Genomic DNA, 16,603 nt, shown 5'->3' with positions numbered 1-16,603 from the left:
CAGCCCACCCTGCCGCCCCGTGGGCCCGCGGCCCGGCGGCGCCTGTCACTCGGCGCGCGTGGAGGCGGCGCGGGGGAGGAGAGCCGCGTCTGTCACGGCACGTGTGTGGGTGGGCGAGCGCGCACTCGCGGCGCTGAGTACGTGACCGGCCTTTTAAGGTATGTCTCATCCGTCACGTCTCTGTCTCTTCCTCCCTGCCTCCTTTACGTCCTGGCTCCCACCACAACCAGCCCCCCAACTTTTTGCGGGGTTCCCCTTCCGCCAGCCCAGGGCCCCCTCCTCTCCGGCTAACGCCCCGCCCCCCTCGGACCTCCGCGCTCTGTCGGCCAGGCCCTGGGATGCCAGCAGGGGGCGCCTGCTCTAGATCGGCAGCAGCCCAGCCACCGGGCTCCAGGTGGAGCCGCAACCGCAGTCACCGCGTCAGCCCTGCTGCTGGGGGCTGGTAGTGGGGACCCCCGCTCTGGCCCTGGGACCCAGAAGTCGAGGCCCTCTGCTGCATTCTCTCCCAGCCTCCCTTTGGCCCTAAACATTTCCTACCTGGGACCCTCCATGGCTTGCGATTACATTTACGGAGAAACATTTATTCATCAGAATGGAAGAAAATCAGGGCTGAAATGAATTGTAGAGATGTTTGAGTCCAACCCCTAAATTTTTAAATGAAGAAATAAGAAACTGAGGCCTGGGAAGTGGAGCGACTTACAGCCAGAGCTGTGGTCAGATTTCAGGGTTCCTAACTCCTAAACCAGTTCCCTTTCCAATGAACCACTAATTTTATTTCTTGAGGTACCCCCTTCCTGATTTCCAGTCCACAAGTTCCCCCAAACAGAATGACTTTTCCTTATGCAGTTTCCAACTGGCTTCTTTCTGGAATTTTCTCCCTGACAGACTGCGCATGCCCACTTGACTGATCTCCCCGGCATGCCTCTCTCTCCCTCCCTCTCTCCTCTCCCTCTCTTCCTCTCTCCCTCTCTCCCTCGCTCTCTCAGCAAGCGCTTTCTCTCTCTCTCTCTCTCTCTCTCTCTCTCTCTCTCTCTTCTCTCTCTCTCTCTCTCTCTCTCTCTCTCTCACACACACACACACACACACACACACACACACTTTCCAGCCTGGCCTAGCAAACAACCACCCGGCTGCCTCAGAATGCGGCACTTGTGGTGAGGCAGGCAGTCGGCTGCTCTCCCAGCACTCCCTCTGCAGCCCATCTGCTCCTGGCCCAGTCCCAGGGTCCCAGGCAGGGCAGGTGGCTGTGCGCCTTCCAGGGTGGCCCTGGCAGACTGGAACATGACCCCCACCACCACCGGGCATCTCAGGTCCCGGGAGCCGGGGAGGCCAGGGGCTTCTAATACTTACCTGTTGTTTCTGAGGCTATGCTCAGCCTGGTCACCCTAAGTTCTCTTTGAAATGAACCCAAATCCCCATGACAGGGCTGAGCCCAGGTTTACTCAGAGGGCAGTCCCTAGGCCAGTATTGGGCCTCATGCTCTGACCAGAGAGAAGCTTTGTGCTGACCCTAATCTGGTCCTTTTATAGTTACATAATCTTGGGCATTTTAACTTTTCTGAACCCCTTAGTCTGTAAAATGTGGATAATAAGAATCTTCCAACATGCTCACAAAAATACAATATAAGAATAGGGTGCTGGCACATGCCTGTAATCCCAGCTACTCAGAGGCTGAGGCAGGAGGATTGCAAGTCAACCAGCTTGGGCAACTTAGTGACCCTGGCTCAAAATAAAATAAAAATTTAAAAAGGAATGGGGATACAGCTCAGTGGTAGAGTGTTTGCCTAGCATGCATGAGGCCCTGGGTTCTATCCCCAATACTGCAAAGAAAAAAATCAGGGCTTCTCAGACTTTACTATGCATAAATCTGAGGATCTCTTCAGATGTAGAGCCTGCTTTAGTAGGTCTGAGGTAGAGCGTGAGATCCTTCATTTTAGCTCCCCAAGCAATGCTGACACTGCTGGTTGTGTAGCAAAGCACATCAACATATAGAGCTTGGTGATGGACAGCATGTTCCCTTGTCATTAGGATCCTCTGTGGCATTAATGCCAGGAGTGCAGGTACAGTCACAGGGCCTGCGGGTGGCAGGCTCTTGACCTCATTGCTCATCTCATCATTTCACCTCTTCCCGATTCTTTCTCCTGGCCTTACTCTCAGGATCCATGATCCTTGCTCTCGGGATCTGCTGGAATACTGCCTAAAGTCTTCCGTTTTTTGCTGTATAGGAACTAATAAAAGGGGTACCAGGAGAGATGGGTGGGACTCCTGGAACGAGGGGAACTGAAAGGAGACCGTGGCTGAGTCACTTCCTCCCTGGGGCCTTAATCTCCTTCCTCATCTGAACCTACCAGCTGAGTGTGCTCTGGGTCATCTGACTGCTGGACCAGGGGAGGCCTGCACACCCAATGCCCCCTGGCAGAGCCTCCAGGACGCCACTTCCTACCCCTCTTGGTAATGCCTCACCAATCTCAGCATTCTGGCTGCTCTGCAGTGGCCTTTGGGGATGCCATGGCTGATCCCTACCAACATTTCCACTTCCTGGATAGCTGAAGCCACTCAGAAGTGCCCCAAGGTCAAATTTTGGAGGTGGAGATGTCCAGCACTTGTGCCACCATCCATTCTAGCATTAAGATTCTGATGAAGATCCTCCATGTCTGAAAGCCCCAGCCTAGGAATAAGGAATAGTCCTTAATATTCCCTCACCCCTCACATCACTGGCTTTCATCACCTCCTCCCTCTCTCATCAGAGCCAGACAGCTTCCCTTCAATGCCTGCAGCTGCCTCCTAACCTCCTTCCCAGCCACTTCCCTCCACTGGGGGTCCAGGCAGCAAAGTGATCTTTTCAAACTGCAGAGCCTCTTGGGTCACTCCTGAGAGGCCTGCCTAGTCTGACATCTGCGGCCCACTACCTCTTACTCTTTCCCCTGGCTCTGTCCACTCCAGACTGGTGGCTTCTGTCAGATCCTGGGGTGCCCTGCTTCTTCCCACCTGGGAGTGCACCTGGGAACAGGGATGCTCTCACTCTCTGACTCTATCAGCCCTCGCCCGTTGGACTCTAGCTCATCCTTCAGCTTAGACAGGACAACCTGGGCCAGTTTAGATTCCTTTGTCATAGCTCCTCAGGGCACCAGGTTTCCTTACCCTTACAACATTGCTTTCCACACATTTTAAAGGGTGTAGTCCCTTGGCCCACTGTGATGTCCTTGGGGACAAGAACCAGGCTTTTGTTCATGATAGCTTCCCCGACCAGCACAGGTCCTGGTACATTCTAAACAGTTTAATGAACACCTGTTGGCTGACTGAAGGAGCTCCAGAGAAGAACTAGAAATGCCAACAGGGAGACCCCAAAGTGAAGACAAACCCTCAAGGCTAAAGAGCAGTCTTGGAGCTCTATCTCATCGCTGGCAGGAGGGGCTGGCCCAGCCCTGGGCAGCAGCATGCCGCCCATCCTGGTGTGATCCCAGTGACCTAGAAGTGGAGCCACCACATCTGCTTGGGAAGGGCTTCTGGCTGTCTCCTCCTGCACCTCTGCACTGAGAACCGGAGAAAGGGTTTCTTTCTCCCTTCCCTCTATTTCACTCTCCCCAGGCTCCCCCAACCCTCCCACAAAGTATGAGATAGACACTGGGAGGCCTGGGCAGTGTGGGAACCACCTATGACAAGCCCCATTCCAGAACAGCAGAGAACGGGAAGCAGAATAGCAAGAGTCGGCAAATCCTGGCTCTGCCACTCTCAGGCGTGGGGGCCACGAACAAGGCACTTTATCAGCCACAATTTTCCCCCTTAGGATGGGGATAATAATACCTCTTGAATGAAACTGTTTGGAGCAGTAAATAAAACAACAAACGCAAAGTGCCTCAGAAAGTGCCTTGCACACAGTGGAGCATCATAAATATTTGTTGAATAGCAAATGAAAGATATTTTAAAATAAGTTTGGAAATCTCTTTTCTGGAAATGTTCTCCATTCTGCATAAATATTAGGTTTGGATGCATGCAAAGTAAGTTAAGCCAATTAATCAATTTACTCATTTCATCAGACACACTTGGAAGGAAGACTTTTTGAAATTAAAATGCACATATGCAAAACAACCTGGCAGGGCCCTGGGAGGAGCAAATGTGATAATGTCTGAGGAAGTGCAGTGTAAGCTGTGAAGCCCCACACAAATGCTAGTTGTCCTCATTACTAACTTGTTTACAGCTCGGTTGGCCCTGAAATCTCTGGCTTAACCTGAAAGAGAAAAGTGGGCAACATTCCAGAAATCCAGGACGAGGCCAGAAAGTCCCCAGATGAAGAAGCCTAGGCTGGCTGGGCAGTGCACAGAGCCACCCCTCCCCCACCCCGCCCTCTCCCACGCCCCATTGCCACAACCAATTTTCCAATGGAATCAACCAGACTGTGGTAGTGTCCGGGTGGGGGTGGGGTGCGGATCAGGAGCTCTGTGCTGGGGGAGGCAAATAGGCTATCTGTTGCACTCACATTCTCAGGTCAGGGCTGATACACACACACATGGCAGTCCCCAAGAGCTGCCAGTCATGTGGAAGAGTAAGCAGGCCAGGTGGGAGCTAAGGGAAACTGAGGCACCTGGCCAACCGAGCAGGAAGGGGGATGCCCATTATTCTCGTCTAGCCACCCTTGGCATTGTGCAAACCCACTGATGCCAAATCTAGTTTTTTTTTCCTTCCCATGAAAAGCCAAAACTCCAGATTTTTATGTGAAGTTTCTTGATTTTTAAATACTGGTAACTAATTTTTTAAATGTTTGAAGCACTGTGTGGGCCAAATAAGCCATGTGTGGCCGCTGCATTCAGCCAGCAGTCTGCAGGCCACAGCTTGGCAAGCAGAGCCCCAGCTCCCACCCTGGCCCATCCTGCGGGGACCTATCTGCCAGGGAACTGGTCTTGGCCCTCGGGGGATCAGTGGGCCCAGAACAGACTCACCCTCTTCTGCAGAGGCTCCCCGGCCCTCCTTGGGTGCACAGCAGCCATTCTCCACTGCTCTGGAGGCTTCGGGCGGGGACTCAGCTGCACCCTCTCCCTCGGCTGGGGCCCCGCCCTTCTGTCCACCAGCGGGGCTCCCTTCCTCAGGCTGGGGCTCACTCCGCTTCTCCAAGTCCCCATTGGGTAACAACTCTGCAGGGCCGGAGTCCTGGGCCATGGACAGGGACTTGGAAGTGGCCGCAGAGTCCTTGGGTGTGTCACTGCTTTCCACCTAGAAACAAAGGAAGATGCACAGGGAAGGGTTAGGCCAGGACCTCAGCCTCTTTTGGGTCACAGACCCTCTGACATTCTCGTGGAAGTTATGCACCCTCAGTCCAAGAACTGACAAGCAGACACATTGTTTGCTTTCGACATCAGAGGGTCTGTGGCCTGACCCCCACATTAAGGGGTCTGTGGACTCCAGTGTGAGACAGAGGGTAAGATGCAAAGCAGTTGGCCAGCCTGGTCCTGCTGGCACCCCTGTGGGCCCCAATTCACTAAGGTTCCTAGGGCTTCCAAGCCTTCTCTGCAGTCCCTTTTCAAAAAAAAAAAAATGCTTTTCATGTTATTTGTCATCCAACCAGGACCCTTCCCTAGAAGATTCCAGTGCCTCCAGATCAGTTCTGGGAACCCCAGAGAGCACCCGCAGCTTTCCTCCTGGTGTCTCCAAGCTTGAGAGTCAAAGGAGGCCTCTCAAAGAAGCATTTCCTGGGCCAAAGCCCAGTACAGCTCTCTGCCCCTCAGATTAGGCCCCCAGGGGTTCTGGGAGAGCCCAGGCCCCAGCAAGCAATCTGCAGCCTTTGCAGCAGCCACTCCTGAGCATGGGAGTCTCACTGCCCCCTCAAAAGGCAATGCCATGCTTCATCCCATGAAACCTGAGGACTGAGTTTGCTCAGGTTCCAGCTAATAGAAACCAAGTATGGAGTCATCCTAATGGCCCTCGCACGCCCCATTACAGACTCTCAGTCTCCCTGGGAAGCGGGTGAGGAGCCCAAGACTCTGGGAGAATTTTATGACTTCTTTAAAGTCACTTAATTTGTAAAGACAGAACAAGTGCAGAAAAGCCAGTATCCTTCGTGCTCTGTGCATGCATGCTATGTCCTCGGCCAGCTGAAGGGAAGAGGTCAGGACATCTTGGGAAGAATGCTAGTGGTCAGCTTAGGGCAGAAAAATGCCAGGGTCCCTGCACTCACTGCTCTGCCACCCTCCTGGGCACCAGGTTGTACTCAGCAGCCCTCCATTACAGGATGCCTGGGCCCAGGAAGTAGAAGGAAGGGGCAGAATGGGCTCAGCAAGCCTCCAGGAAGGCACTGCTCTCAGCAGGTGCGTTGGTTTCCTCACCTGTGAGGTGAGATGACTAGTCTCAACCAATGGGAGCTTTGTTTAAGTCTCCCCCCCCCCATTATAGTCCTGAGTCCTGGGCCATGGATAGGGACTTGGCTGGGGATAGTTGATGGAAGGGAACTAATTTATAGTTAGAAGTAAGAAGCTATGGTGTGCTGTTGCACGGTAGCGTGATGATAGATATGGTACCATATGTGTCAAAAAGAAGAAAGAATTTTGTATGTTTTTAGCATAAAGAAACGATAAATGTTTAAGGACAGAAGTATGTTTAATCTGATTTAAACATAATATATACATTTATCGAGATATCACATGGTACCCCATTAATATGTATAACTTTCTTTCTGGACTCAGGGGTTCTCTACCACTGAGTTATATCCTCAGCCCTTTTTATTTTTTATTATTTTACTTTAATTAATTAATTGCAATACTAGGGATTAAACCCAGAGGTGCTCTGTCACTGAGCTACATCCCCAGCCTTTTTTATTTTTTGAAACAGGGTCTCGCTAAATTGCTGAAGCTGACCTTGAAATTGCAATCCTTCTGACTCAGCCTTTGAGTTGTTGGGATTACAGGTGTGTGCCACCACACCTGACTTTATTTTTAATTTTGAGAAAGGTCCTCATTTAGTTGCCAAGGCTGGCCTTGCATTTGTGATCCTCCCACCTCAGCCTCCAAAGTTGCTGAGATTTTAGGCAAGCACCACTGTACCCATAATGTGTATAATTTTTATGTATCAACTGAAAAAAATTAGTAATAAAAAGACATATATTATAAAATTTTGGGGCTAGGGATGTGGCTCAAGCGGTAATGTGCTCGCCTGGCATGCGGGGGCACTGGGTTCGATCCTCAGAACCACATAAAATAAAAAAAATAAAGATGTTGTGTCCACTGAAAACTGAAAAATAAATATTAAAAAATTCTATCTCTCCTCTCTCTCTCTTTAAAAAAAAATTCAAACTTCACAAAAATGAATGAGGTTAAGCAACCTCCTAATATAACTCCCCATGCCCCAATCACTCCCTACAAGGTGAACCATTACTAAGAGTTGGGCAAGCATCCTTTTTAGACTTTTTATGGTCGTGTGTAAGTCACACGTTTAACCATACATATTCACAGTGTATCCAGATTCCGAATCATGTTTGTATCAAAGGGTGCGACTTGTAATGTTTTGCAACTCACTTTTCCCTTAATAAACAGTGGGCGTTTCTCCACACAGTGCTTATGGATCTGCCTCCTGTTTAATGGGCGCTCCAGGATTTGTGTTCCAGGTGGACACTTGGGCCCATTTGCTTTCTGCTGCAGTGAGCACCCTGGCACTTGCGGCTCCTTAAATGTGTTTGTGTCTGAGGACAGAATCCCAGGAGTGGACTGGCAGGGTTAAGGGCATGCCTGTCTAAGTGCGAGGAGAATGGCCAAGTTCCCTTGAGAAGGTCGTCTTGTCTTGAGGAGAGCACAGCCTGAGAGGAGTGACTCCAGCCCCTCCCCTGCATGGCAGCTTCTGCAGTGCAGGTCTAGGACTTAGCCTCTGAGCCCACTGCTATCTGGTGAGGAACTCTCAGAGGAGGCAAATAGGGGCCAGGGCCTTGGAAAGAAAAAAAAAGCAAAACCAGGGTCCTCCCAGGTCTAGCTCCTCCCCTGACCCAGCTCCCTAGGTGAGCTCTTTCCTAAGCTGCTCAGAGAGCTGGGGTAGACCTGCCTCTGGGAAGAGAGAAGCCCCCTGGAAGCTGTGCTGCTGCAAGCCCAGGAGGCTGCAGCAAGCGGAAGAGCAAGCACCTGGTAGGAGAGAAGGCTCCTCGGGGCTCGGCAGGGGCCGGGCCAGCAGAGCAGGGCAGCCAGACATAGAGTGATGGCAGAGCACGCAGACCCCTGTCCACGGCCTAGGCAGCACGACATCCTGTGTCCCTCCCTGCCCAGGACCCAGCCTGTCTCTCAACTCCAGTCTAGAATGCACCTCCCTAGTGTAAATTCTGTCACCCTGCAAGCTCAGTCACATGAGTGAGGAAGTCATACTGCCCACACAGCCAGGAAAGGGGCACACACTGCTGCCCCAGTAGCCACCTTCTGTGGTCCAGCTATGCCAGGCACCACAAGGTCCCCAACACAGCACTACAGGGCAGTGGCTGTGGGTCCCTCCTGGTCAGAGCTAATTTCTCACTGTGACTGTGTCTTCTTTTCCTTTAGCCACCTGCTGCCCCACAGAACTGCTGGAGGCCACTCCACTGTCACTTCCTGCTTTGGGATCACAAGACCTCCTCTTACCCTGGGACTCACTTCCTATTGACTGACAGCCACATAGCATAGGGACCCAGGAGTGCCAGCTCTGAGACCCAGCCCAGGGCCCGACCTTCTGGGTCATTCAGGGACACTGAGTAGGCACTGCCTCTGCCTTGCCAGGAGGACCCCAGTCTGAAGCTGGCACACTGGGCACATGAGGAGAGGGACTCTGCACAGCTTCAGGCCTAGAGTTAGCTCAGCAGCTGGCCCCTCCACCTCGTCCTGCTGGTCCACAAGGTCCCATCCTTCAGTCCACTGTCTCTGGATTTGATGAGTCCTGAGTCAGCCAGAGCTTTCAGATTAGGGCAAATTGCTGGTTCCTGCATGGTCAACCGGATGTGTTCTGGAACCCATCAAGAATGCCCTGGGCTGCTCCAATGAGTGACAACCTGTAATCCCAGCTACTCAGGAGGCTGGAGGCAGGAGGATCCCAAGTTCAAGAGCAGCCTCTGCAACTTAATGAGGTCTGTCTCAAAATAAAAACTTAAAAAGGGCTGGGGAAGTAGCTCAGTGAGGTCCTGGGTTCAATCCCCAGTACTGAAGAAAAAACAAACAAACAACAACAACAACAACAACAAAAAAAAAACCCCTGGGCTTTATGTGGCCCCTCACTGAGGCTCTTTGGAGCCCAGTCTAACTGGGCAGGGCAAATCCAACAGAGGAAACCACTGAGGGAAAGGAAGGGAGGTGAGAGCACATGACCTGAAGCAGTTTTCCAAGTCTGGGTAGGAGCTGGGTGCTTACTCAGGTAAGAAGCCTGGGGGACTCACCCACCCAGCCAGGCCCGGACTCTTCTGCAGCCACCTCCATGCCTGCTTGGCTGTTCCCACCTCTCTTCTCCTCTTCCCCACCCTTCTAGTTTGTGGACTCCTGGAGCTCAGTGCCTCTGCTTAATCCAGCCAGATTTAGTGTGGAGCAGGGCATCTGGCAGGTGCTCAATAAATATTCACAACTGATTCATTGATGGCAAAGACAAGGTTAAAAGTGTGAACACCCTGCTCATGATCTTGGAGGGAGCTTCAGTCCCATTACTATGCCAGATGGAAGAGCTGGAATTGTTTGCTCCAGCCGCCATCCTTGCCGTCCTGGGGACTGAACCCAGGGCCTTGCCCCTGCTTAGCTAGTGCTCTGCCATGGAGCTACGCCCAGTCCTGTTTGCTTTTATTTTGACAGTGCCCTAGAAGGAGACACAGCACACCCCTGAGAATGCCATCTCAGATGGCACCCACAGCAGTTGCAGATGATGGCTTCAGAATGGGAACAGTGGCAGTGTCCACTGTTCAGGGACCACTGCAGGTCATGACACTAGTATCCCAGATCTGAGTGAAGCTGGTCCTGTTGTCCAGTGCCTGCCTCCCCCACCAGGCGTGCCTCATTTTGGGTATTCAAACACTGCCTGTCACCTCCAGAGGTCCCTCAGAGTTCGCTGGTCTTTGTCTTCCTGCCAGGCAAGCCCCACCCCTACTGTTCCCCGTTGCCCACCAGCTCCTCCTCAGGCCTGTCCTGTGAACAGCTCATTCCAATACACCAGGCTGATGGTTCTCAACTGGGGGTGACTTTGCCACCTCCACCCCAGGATATTTGGTAATGTCTGGAGACATTTTGGCAGGGGGAAAGGAGTCCTGGGGATTGAACCCAGTGACACATTACCACTGAGCCACATCCCCAGGCCTTCTTATTTTTTATTTTGAGACAGGGTCTCACTAAGTTGTTTAGGGCCTTGTTAAGCTGGCCTCCAAGTTGTGATCCTCCTGCCTCAGCCTTCTGAGCCACTGGGATTACAGGCATGTGCCACTGCACTTGACTGGAGACATTTTTTATTATCAAGTGGCTGCTGGCATCTAGTGAGTAGGAGGCCAGGGTGCTGCTCCGCACCCTATAGGTGTAGGACAGCCTTTTTGACAAAGGATTATACTACCCCAGTGTCAAAGTGTCTTTGAAAAATCCTGAGCTGAGGCTAGGGGAAATGACTGGGGACTGCCAAGAATACACAAAATTTATTGTTTTAACCATTTCCAAGTATACATGAAGTTCTTTCACATTATTATACAACCCTCACTACCATCTATCTCCAAAATGATTTTGTCATCTGGAGCAGAAATTCTGCACCCATTAAACAGCAACCCCTGCCCAGTTCTCCCCTTCCTTAGTGACCACCACTCTATCTTCTGTTCTCTAAGGAACATTTCAATCTCTCCCATCACTGGGGGCTTGTGCTGGGCCTCCTGTCCTGGCAGCCCCAGCCTTACCCACATCCTCGGTTCCCAAAGCCCCCGCCACGTAGCTGGCAAGTGTGAACAGCTGCTGGTCCCAGCTTCCCCTGAAGGATGGGGTGAAGTCCATGCAGCAGGCACTCCCGTCCCCAGCCCACAGCACGCACGCTTGTTTGCAAAGCGCTTTCTCACCCGATCTCATTACACCGCTCATCACGCTGCACCTAATTATTTGTTTACCGTATGTCTCCTGCTAGACCGTGAACTTTGCCTTATTTATCTTTTTTATTTCTCTCCACCTACAGCTCTCCAGCATCCAGCACAGGACCTGGCGTCCCTATGCTTATAAAATTAATAAAGTTAATGATCACTATGACCCTGAGGCAGCCAGTGTTGTCCTCACTTTTCTGAGGAGAAAGTCTCCAGGGCTCGCCTTGGGGCGCACACCTCCTCTGATGACCAAGACAGGCTTTTGAAGCCCCTGGGCTGGGTCCTAGGAAAAGCCCAAGCAAATCGCAAGGGTTCCAAGAAGGAAAGGCATCTCCAATGTGCCCCAGAAGATAGCCTCTGTCTGGAGGAAAAGCAGGGCGAGGCAGGAAGGAGCCTCTGAGGGAACCCAGCCAGACCCAGACCAATGCCCCGCGCCACCGCCTCCTCCACTCCTGCTCACGGTCGGCCGGACGCTGGCCAGATGCCAGAACTCCTGACCTCTCTTTCTCCAGGTGCGGCCATGTGTCCCAAGGAAGGGCAGAGTGCTCAGGATCCTAATGGGGGAATGATATTGAGACCGTCTTTATTCTAATTTACTGTTTGCACGCAAAACCTAAAAACCAGGCACACAAGAGGCGAGGGACAAGGGAGCTGGGGCCCAAGCGACGGAGGACCAGTGTCGGAGGTGGGGAGGCTGGGCAGCTGTCACACACACAGGACCACCAAGAGCCACCAGGAACCCCTCCCACCTTCTCCAGGATGGCGATTGTGCCTTTAAGGCGTTGGCAGGGTTCAGCCATCCGGGAACCCTGGCATCTGGCCAGCCATGGGCTCTTGACACACAATCATGCACAGACACACACGGCGCTCACCCCGGCCTGGCCAACAACACACACCGGACCGACTATGCTGGCAGGCAGGATGCTCAAGTGAAGGCCGAGGAGCAAGGAAACAGAACCCCCCTCGAGCACCCCCTTGCGCACTGCTGCCCCTTGCTCCCTCCACTCCTGGGCTGCCCCAGCACCAGCAGCCCCCACCCAGCCTGGATTTTTCCAGGTTGACTCCAGTTTCAGGAAACAGCCACACGTCCAAGCCGGGCAGCCCCGCCCCTGAAGCACTGCCCCAGGGCCAGCACTGCCCCCCATCCTGCCTGCAGCCCCTTCCCCTGGCAGCCCTCCCCCAGAGATCTTGCAGCTGGAAGTGGCCTGTGGCAGCAGGGGGAGCCAGAAAGAACCACCGCCCTGCTCCCAAGAGAGGTTCCAGAGGCTCACCTGCTTTGCTACTCCCGGAGTCAGTGCAGCGAGGCTCCAACACTTGGGAACTAGGACGCTGTGACTCCTCCACTTTTCTTTTTTCCCAGTGGAGCAGCTTAAAGGGCCACCCGAGGGGTAAGGGAACAGCAGGACCAGTTGCCAAAGATGGCTACTCTGGAAACTCTGGTCCCAGCCAGGGCAACTCAGTCCCACCTGGTCCCTCTTACCACTTTGCTGGGAGCTGCCTCCTCCTCCCCAGAGATCTCTCCACCTGTGAGTATCAGGGCCAGCGCTCCAGGCTTGGGAAGCCCTGGCCAGGCTGCCCCTAGCTATGGCAAATGGCTGCGAGAACAAACTGCCCAGTGAGTGGCACATGAGTGACTCAGCCCACTGGGTTCCATCTCCAGCAGGGACACCTGTCCACCTGAATGTGGGCCTGGCTGTGCTCTTTGAAGTCAACCTCAGAGGGTTTCGGGGTGAGCTGAAGAGCTCACATGTACAAGAGATCCACCATAGTCAGTCTCTATACCGCCACCATCCTGGAGGCGACCGATTTGGTAAGAAGGGAATCCACCACGGCGAATGGTACTTTCTTCTGAAGTGTCAAGGGCTGTGATGGTCCTGCCCCACCTGACAGGGCTTCCTAGCCAGGATCTCATCCCCACTTGCTCAGCCCCTGTGCCTGCAGACTGGAGAGCCCTCCTCTCTTGGAGGCCTCGCCTTCCCTGGGTCACTTTAGCTGCCCTTCTCTGGAGCTTCCCCAGCTCACTTAGGTCCTTCCTGAGGTGGAGAGCCCAAGTGCGGGAGCTTTCCAGATGAGAGGAGGACAGGGCACTGGGGTTGACACTGGTCAGGCAAGGCCTGCGCAGCAGCAGGAGATGCAGGTGCCACTGGCTTCTAAGAGGCCAAAACCTGTGGGTACGAAGGGCTTACTGGAGGTGGCCCAAGAGCATGTGACGCTGGGGAAGGAGTCAGGGAGGGACACAAGTGGATAGAGGGATTTTTTTGAAAAGCAAAATGTCGGTTCTGAGAACTCACTGGAATGTCCCCGTAAGCAGCTAGCCAGGGTGGCCTCCAGCTGCTCCCTTTCAGGAGCCTCAGTGTCTGACAACAGCCCTGGCACCGATCCTGTGGTGCCATCACTGGGGCCCGTGGCATCGCCTTCCCTTCCTTTCTCTCCTCATTCCCAGTGGCCAGCAGCACAGGCCTTGCCAATCTGAACCTCCACTGCCATTCCCTTGAGACCCTGGGGTTGTTTTGGGGGTCCCCCACCCTCTCTTCCATGCTCTGGCTGCATGAGCTCCACTGGGCTCCTGGATGCCTCCCCAGACACCCCCACACGGCTCCACAGCCCCTCCTAACCTTCCTGATAGACACGCGCTTCTGAAAGAATAAGAAGAGTGAAACTCAGACTGCCGGCTAACTCCCTTTTTAACCTGGACTGGACACAGTGTTAAAAAAATAACCCCCAGTGCACCGGGATGGCCAGGCCTGTCAGCTCTCCGTGCCTGCCTCTGGCCTCCCCACAATGCACCAGCCCACATGCACTCCTTCCTCACACCTTGCTCAGCAAGGTCACAGCAAGTGTCTGTCACTTCCCCCCTTAACTGCCACACTCTTTTTTTTTTTTAAACCTCTGAGCTACATCCCAAGCCCTTTAAAAAAAAAGAAAGAAAAAGAAAATTATTTTTTAGTTGTAGTTGGACGCAATACCTTTATTTTACTTATTTATTTTTATGTGGTGCTGAAGATGGAACCCAGGGCCTTGCCCGTGCTAGGGGAGTGCTCTACCGCTGAGCCACAACCCCAGCCCCATCCCAAGCCCTTTTTATTTTGAGCTAAGTTCTCACTAAGTTGCCCAGACTGGCCTTGAACTTGTGATCCTCTTGCCTCAACCTCCTAAATCACTGGGATTACAGCCCACCACCCTCTTTTAAGGCCCTTGGTACTGGATCCCAGTGGTGGGGGTAGACTTGACTGCTCAGGCTGGGGAATCTGCAGGGAAGAGTGCGAAGTCTTGACCCTCATGAGCTACAGTTTCTTCACACCTTCCACAATATGAGAAGACAGGAGAGAAGGCAGCAGTGAACTGACCCTTCTGCCACGAGAGAACCTGTCTTAAGAAGTTTGGGGCCTGTGCTCGCTTCGGCAGCACATATACTAAAAAAGAAGTTTGGGGCCTAAAAACAAGGGGGTTCCAAGTTAAAAAGTCACAATTGAACAGGTTAGTGCAGAAGCAATTCTGGAAAGAAGGGGATTTGAGCTCTGTGTTAACCTGGAGAAGAATTAAAAGGTCCTATTAGGTTAGAAAATTTGCCTAGGGCTGGGGATGTGGCTCAAGCGGTAGCGCGCTCGCCTGGCATGCGTGCAGCCCGGGTTCGATCCTCAGCACCACATACAAACAAAGATGTTGTGTCTGCCAAAAACTAAAAAATAAAAATTAAAAAAAAAAAAGAAAGAAAATTTGCCCATACTATAAACTTTTTTTTTCTGTACCAGGGATTGAATCCATGGGTGCTTAACCAATGAGCCACATCCCCAGCCCTTTTTATTTCGAGCCATGTTCTCACTAAGTTGCCCAGACTGGCCTTGAACTTGAGATCCTCCTGCCTCAGCCTCCTGAGCTGCTGGGATTACAGGAGTGCGTCAACACACCAAGCCCGTACTATAGACTCTTAAAAGTTGAGTGAACTGCTGAGCTGACCTAAGTGGGAGCTCACGGGTTCCCAAGCCTCCAGCAGTTGGCTTCTGAGTCTTCTGCCCTGACAGGGGTCAGTTTTGCCCTGGCAGACTCCCCTCCTCCTGGTGTGCTAGAGGGTGGGAGGTGGAGTAAGGAACCCCAGCTCAGCTGAGCTCAGCGCCAGCTCCCAGTCCCCTCCTGCCCTTTCTGGGCTATTCTTAGCAAGAGGTGACCTCAGAATGCTCCCTCCAAGCAAAAATAACCCTAGAGGAAGTTGGTGGGTATAAATCTTCAATGACAAAACGCGTACAGCTAGTGAGCAAGGCAGGTCGCTCCCCAGGGTCTGTGGTCAAGGGCAGAAACTGTCCCTCATAAGCTCCAGCTGGAACCACCTATGAAGGACAAAAGGTTTTGAAGTGCTGTCTGGGCTTGTGACCAGGCAGGAACCGGCCTCTGACAGCTTCACTTGTCACCCTGCAACATCTCGGGCGCTGCTGGATAAGAAGATGCCCCTTCCTGCCCACGCTGACACATGCAGGCCGGTCCCCTCCTCCTCTTCATGGGCACTGGCCAGCCTGCAGTCCCTGGCCCAGGTGCCAGTTCTCTTCCTAAGCCCCGCCCAGCCTTGAAGCAGCTGGCTTCCTGTTTCCTGTTGTCGGCAACATCCTGGCTCTGCAGCCAGAGCTGCCGGCAAGCCGGGCGCTGCCTGGGGTTAGGAGTTAGGAGGCCCACTCTCAGTCCTCAGGCCACTGCAGCCTTCCCCACTTAAACACGGGCTTCCTGGCATGTGGTCTGGTCACCTATATTTTTCTTGGTATGCACAGTTCTGTGCACTTTTTTTTAAACCTCCTTGCATTTGTACACTAACTTACCCTTTGGGAACCCAGTCAGCCAGGCTGAGTGGCTGTAGTGGTAAAGAGGAGAGAGCACTGTGAGCCCCGCAGTTGGGAGGCATGGAATTCAAGTCCTGAATCCTCTCTGAACCTCAGCCTCTTCATCCGAATGTTGGGATGGTAATGATGGAGATCCCATAAGCCTTCATTCATGATCTGTGTCCTCAGGGGGGTGACTAGGCAAAGGGCACGACACCAAGAGTCAAAACTAGCAGAAGGCACAAGCTCTCTCCACCTGCCTTTCAGATTCTCTGAGGTAAAAGGCCAGGTTTTGGTTTTAGATTTTTAAAAATTCTCTAGCCACTGAGAAGTTAGACTTTTTGTAAAATCAAAGTCAGGCACAGGGATGTGGCAACAAGGGCAAACTGATTAAGAAAGCTCCTGGGGCTGCAGTTGGCTCAGTGGTGGGACGCTTTCCCAGCTGCACGGGTCCTGACTTCATCCCCAGTACCCCCAAAACCAAACTCTTATATACTCATTCTTGAGTTCTGTACGGACAGGTAACCAACCAAACAGCACTTCTCAACATGAGGTCTAGACCACTGCTGCCAGCACCCAGTCCCTGGACTTGTCACTTGTCTTTGATTCCTCAGCAGTTTATTTGTACTAACTTACAGACAGGGCAAGAAGGGAGAGGCCAGAGTGGGTGACAGTGGCTGAACGGGGCTTCATTTTCGAGCCAGGCTTTGGCGGGTGATGGCTCTGGGGCAGGCTGAGACCAGGGAAGGCTCAGAACAGGAGGGGCAGCAGGGGAAGTG

The 16,603-nt window shown here is 52.8% G+C and overlaps 1 protein-coding gene and 1 long non-coding RNA gene across 7 annotated transcripts in view; both read right to left on the bottom strand.

Annotated features, from left to right (window-relative positions):
* Window positions 1-16,603, bottom strand: part of DNMT3A (DNA methyltransferase 3 alpha) — a 104,803-nt gene that overhangs the window by 45,161 nt on the left and 43,039 nt on the right. For 5 of the 6 annotated variants that reach the window (XM_081265078.1, XM_081265076.1, XM_081265077.1 and 2 more), the window contains one exon: window positions 4,937-5,207. In XM_081265078.1, the coding sequence (XP_081121204.1) occupies window positions 4,937-5,207 (271 nt within the window). Of the gene's footprint in view, window positions 1-4,936; window positions 5,208-16,603 lie in introns of those variants that run through there. The other variant, XM_081265083.1, reaches the window with a different exon arrangement.
* LOC308632743 lies at window positions 11,467-16,226 on the bottom strand. The gene is made up of 3 exons (XR_014018639.1): window positions 14,741-16,226; window positions 12,291-14,589; window positions 11,467-11,573 (listed from the first exon to the last, which is right to left on the bottom strand). It is a non-coding gene; the product is annotated as an uncharacterized lncRNA (long non-coding RNA).

Source organism: Spermophilus citellus (genome assembly GCF_964194105.1).
Source record: "Spermophilus citellus genome assembly, chromosome: 13".
Taxonomy (NCBI): Eukaryota; Metazoa; Chordata; class Mammalia; order Rodentia; family Sciuridae; genus Spermophilus; species Spermophilus citellus.
This window is presented reverse-complemented; position numbering and strand designations above follow the sequence as displayed.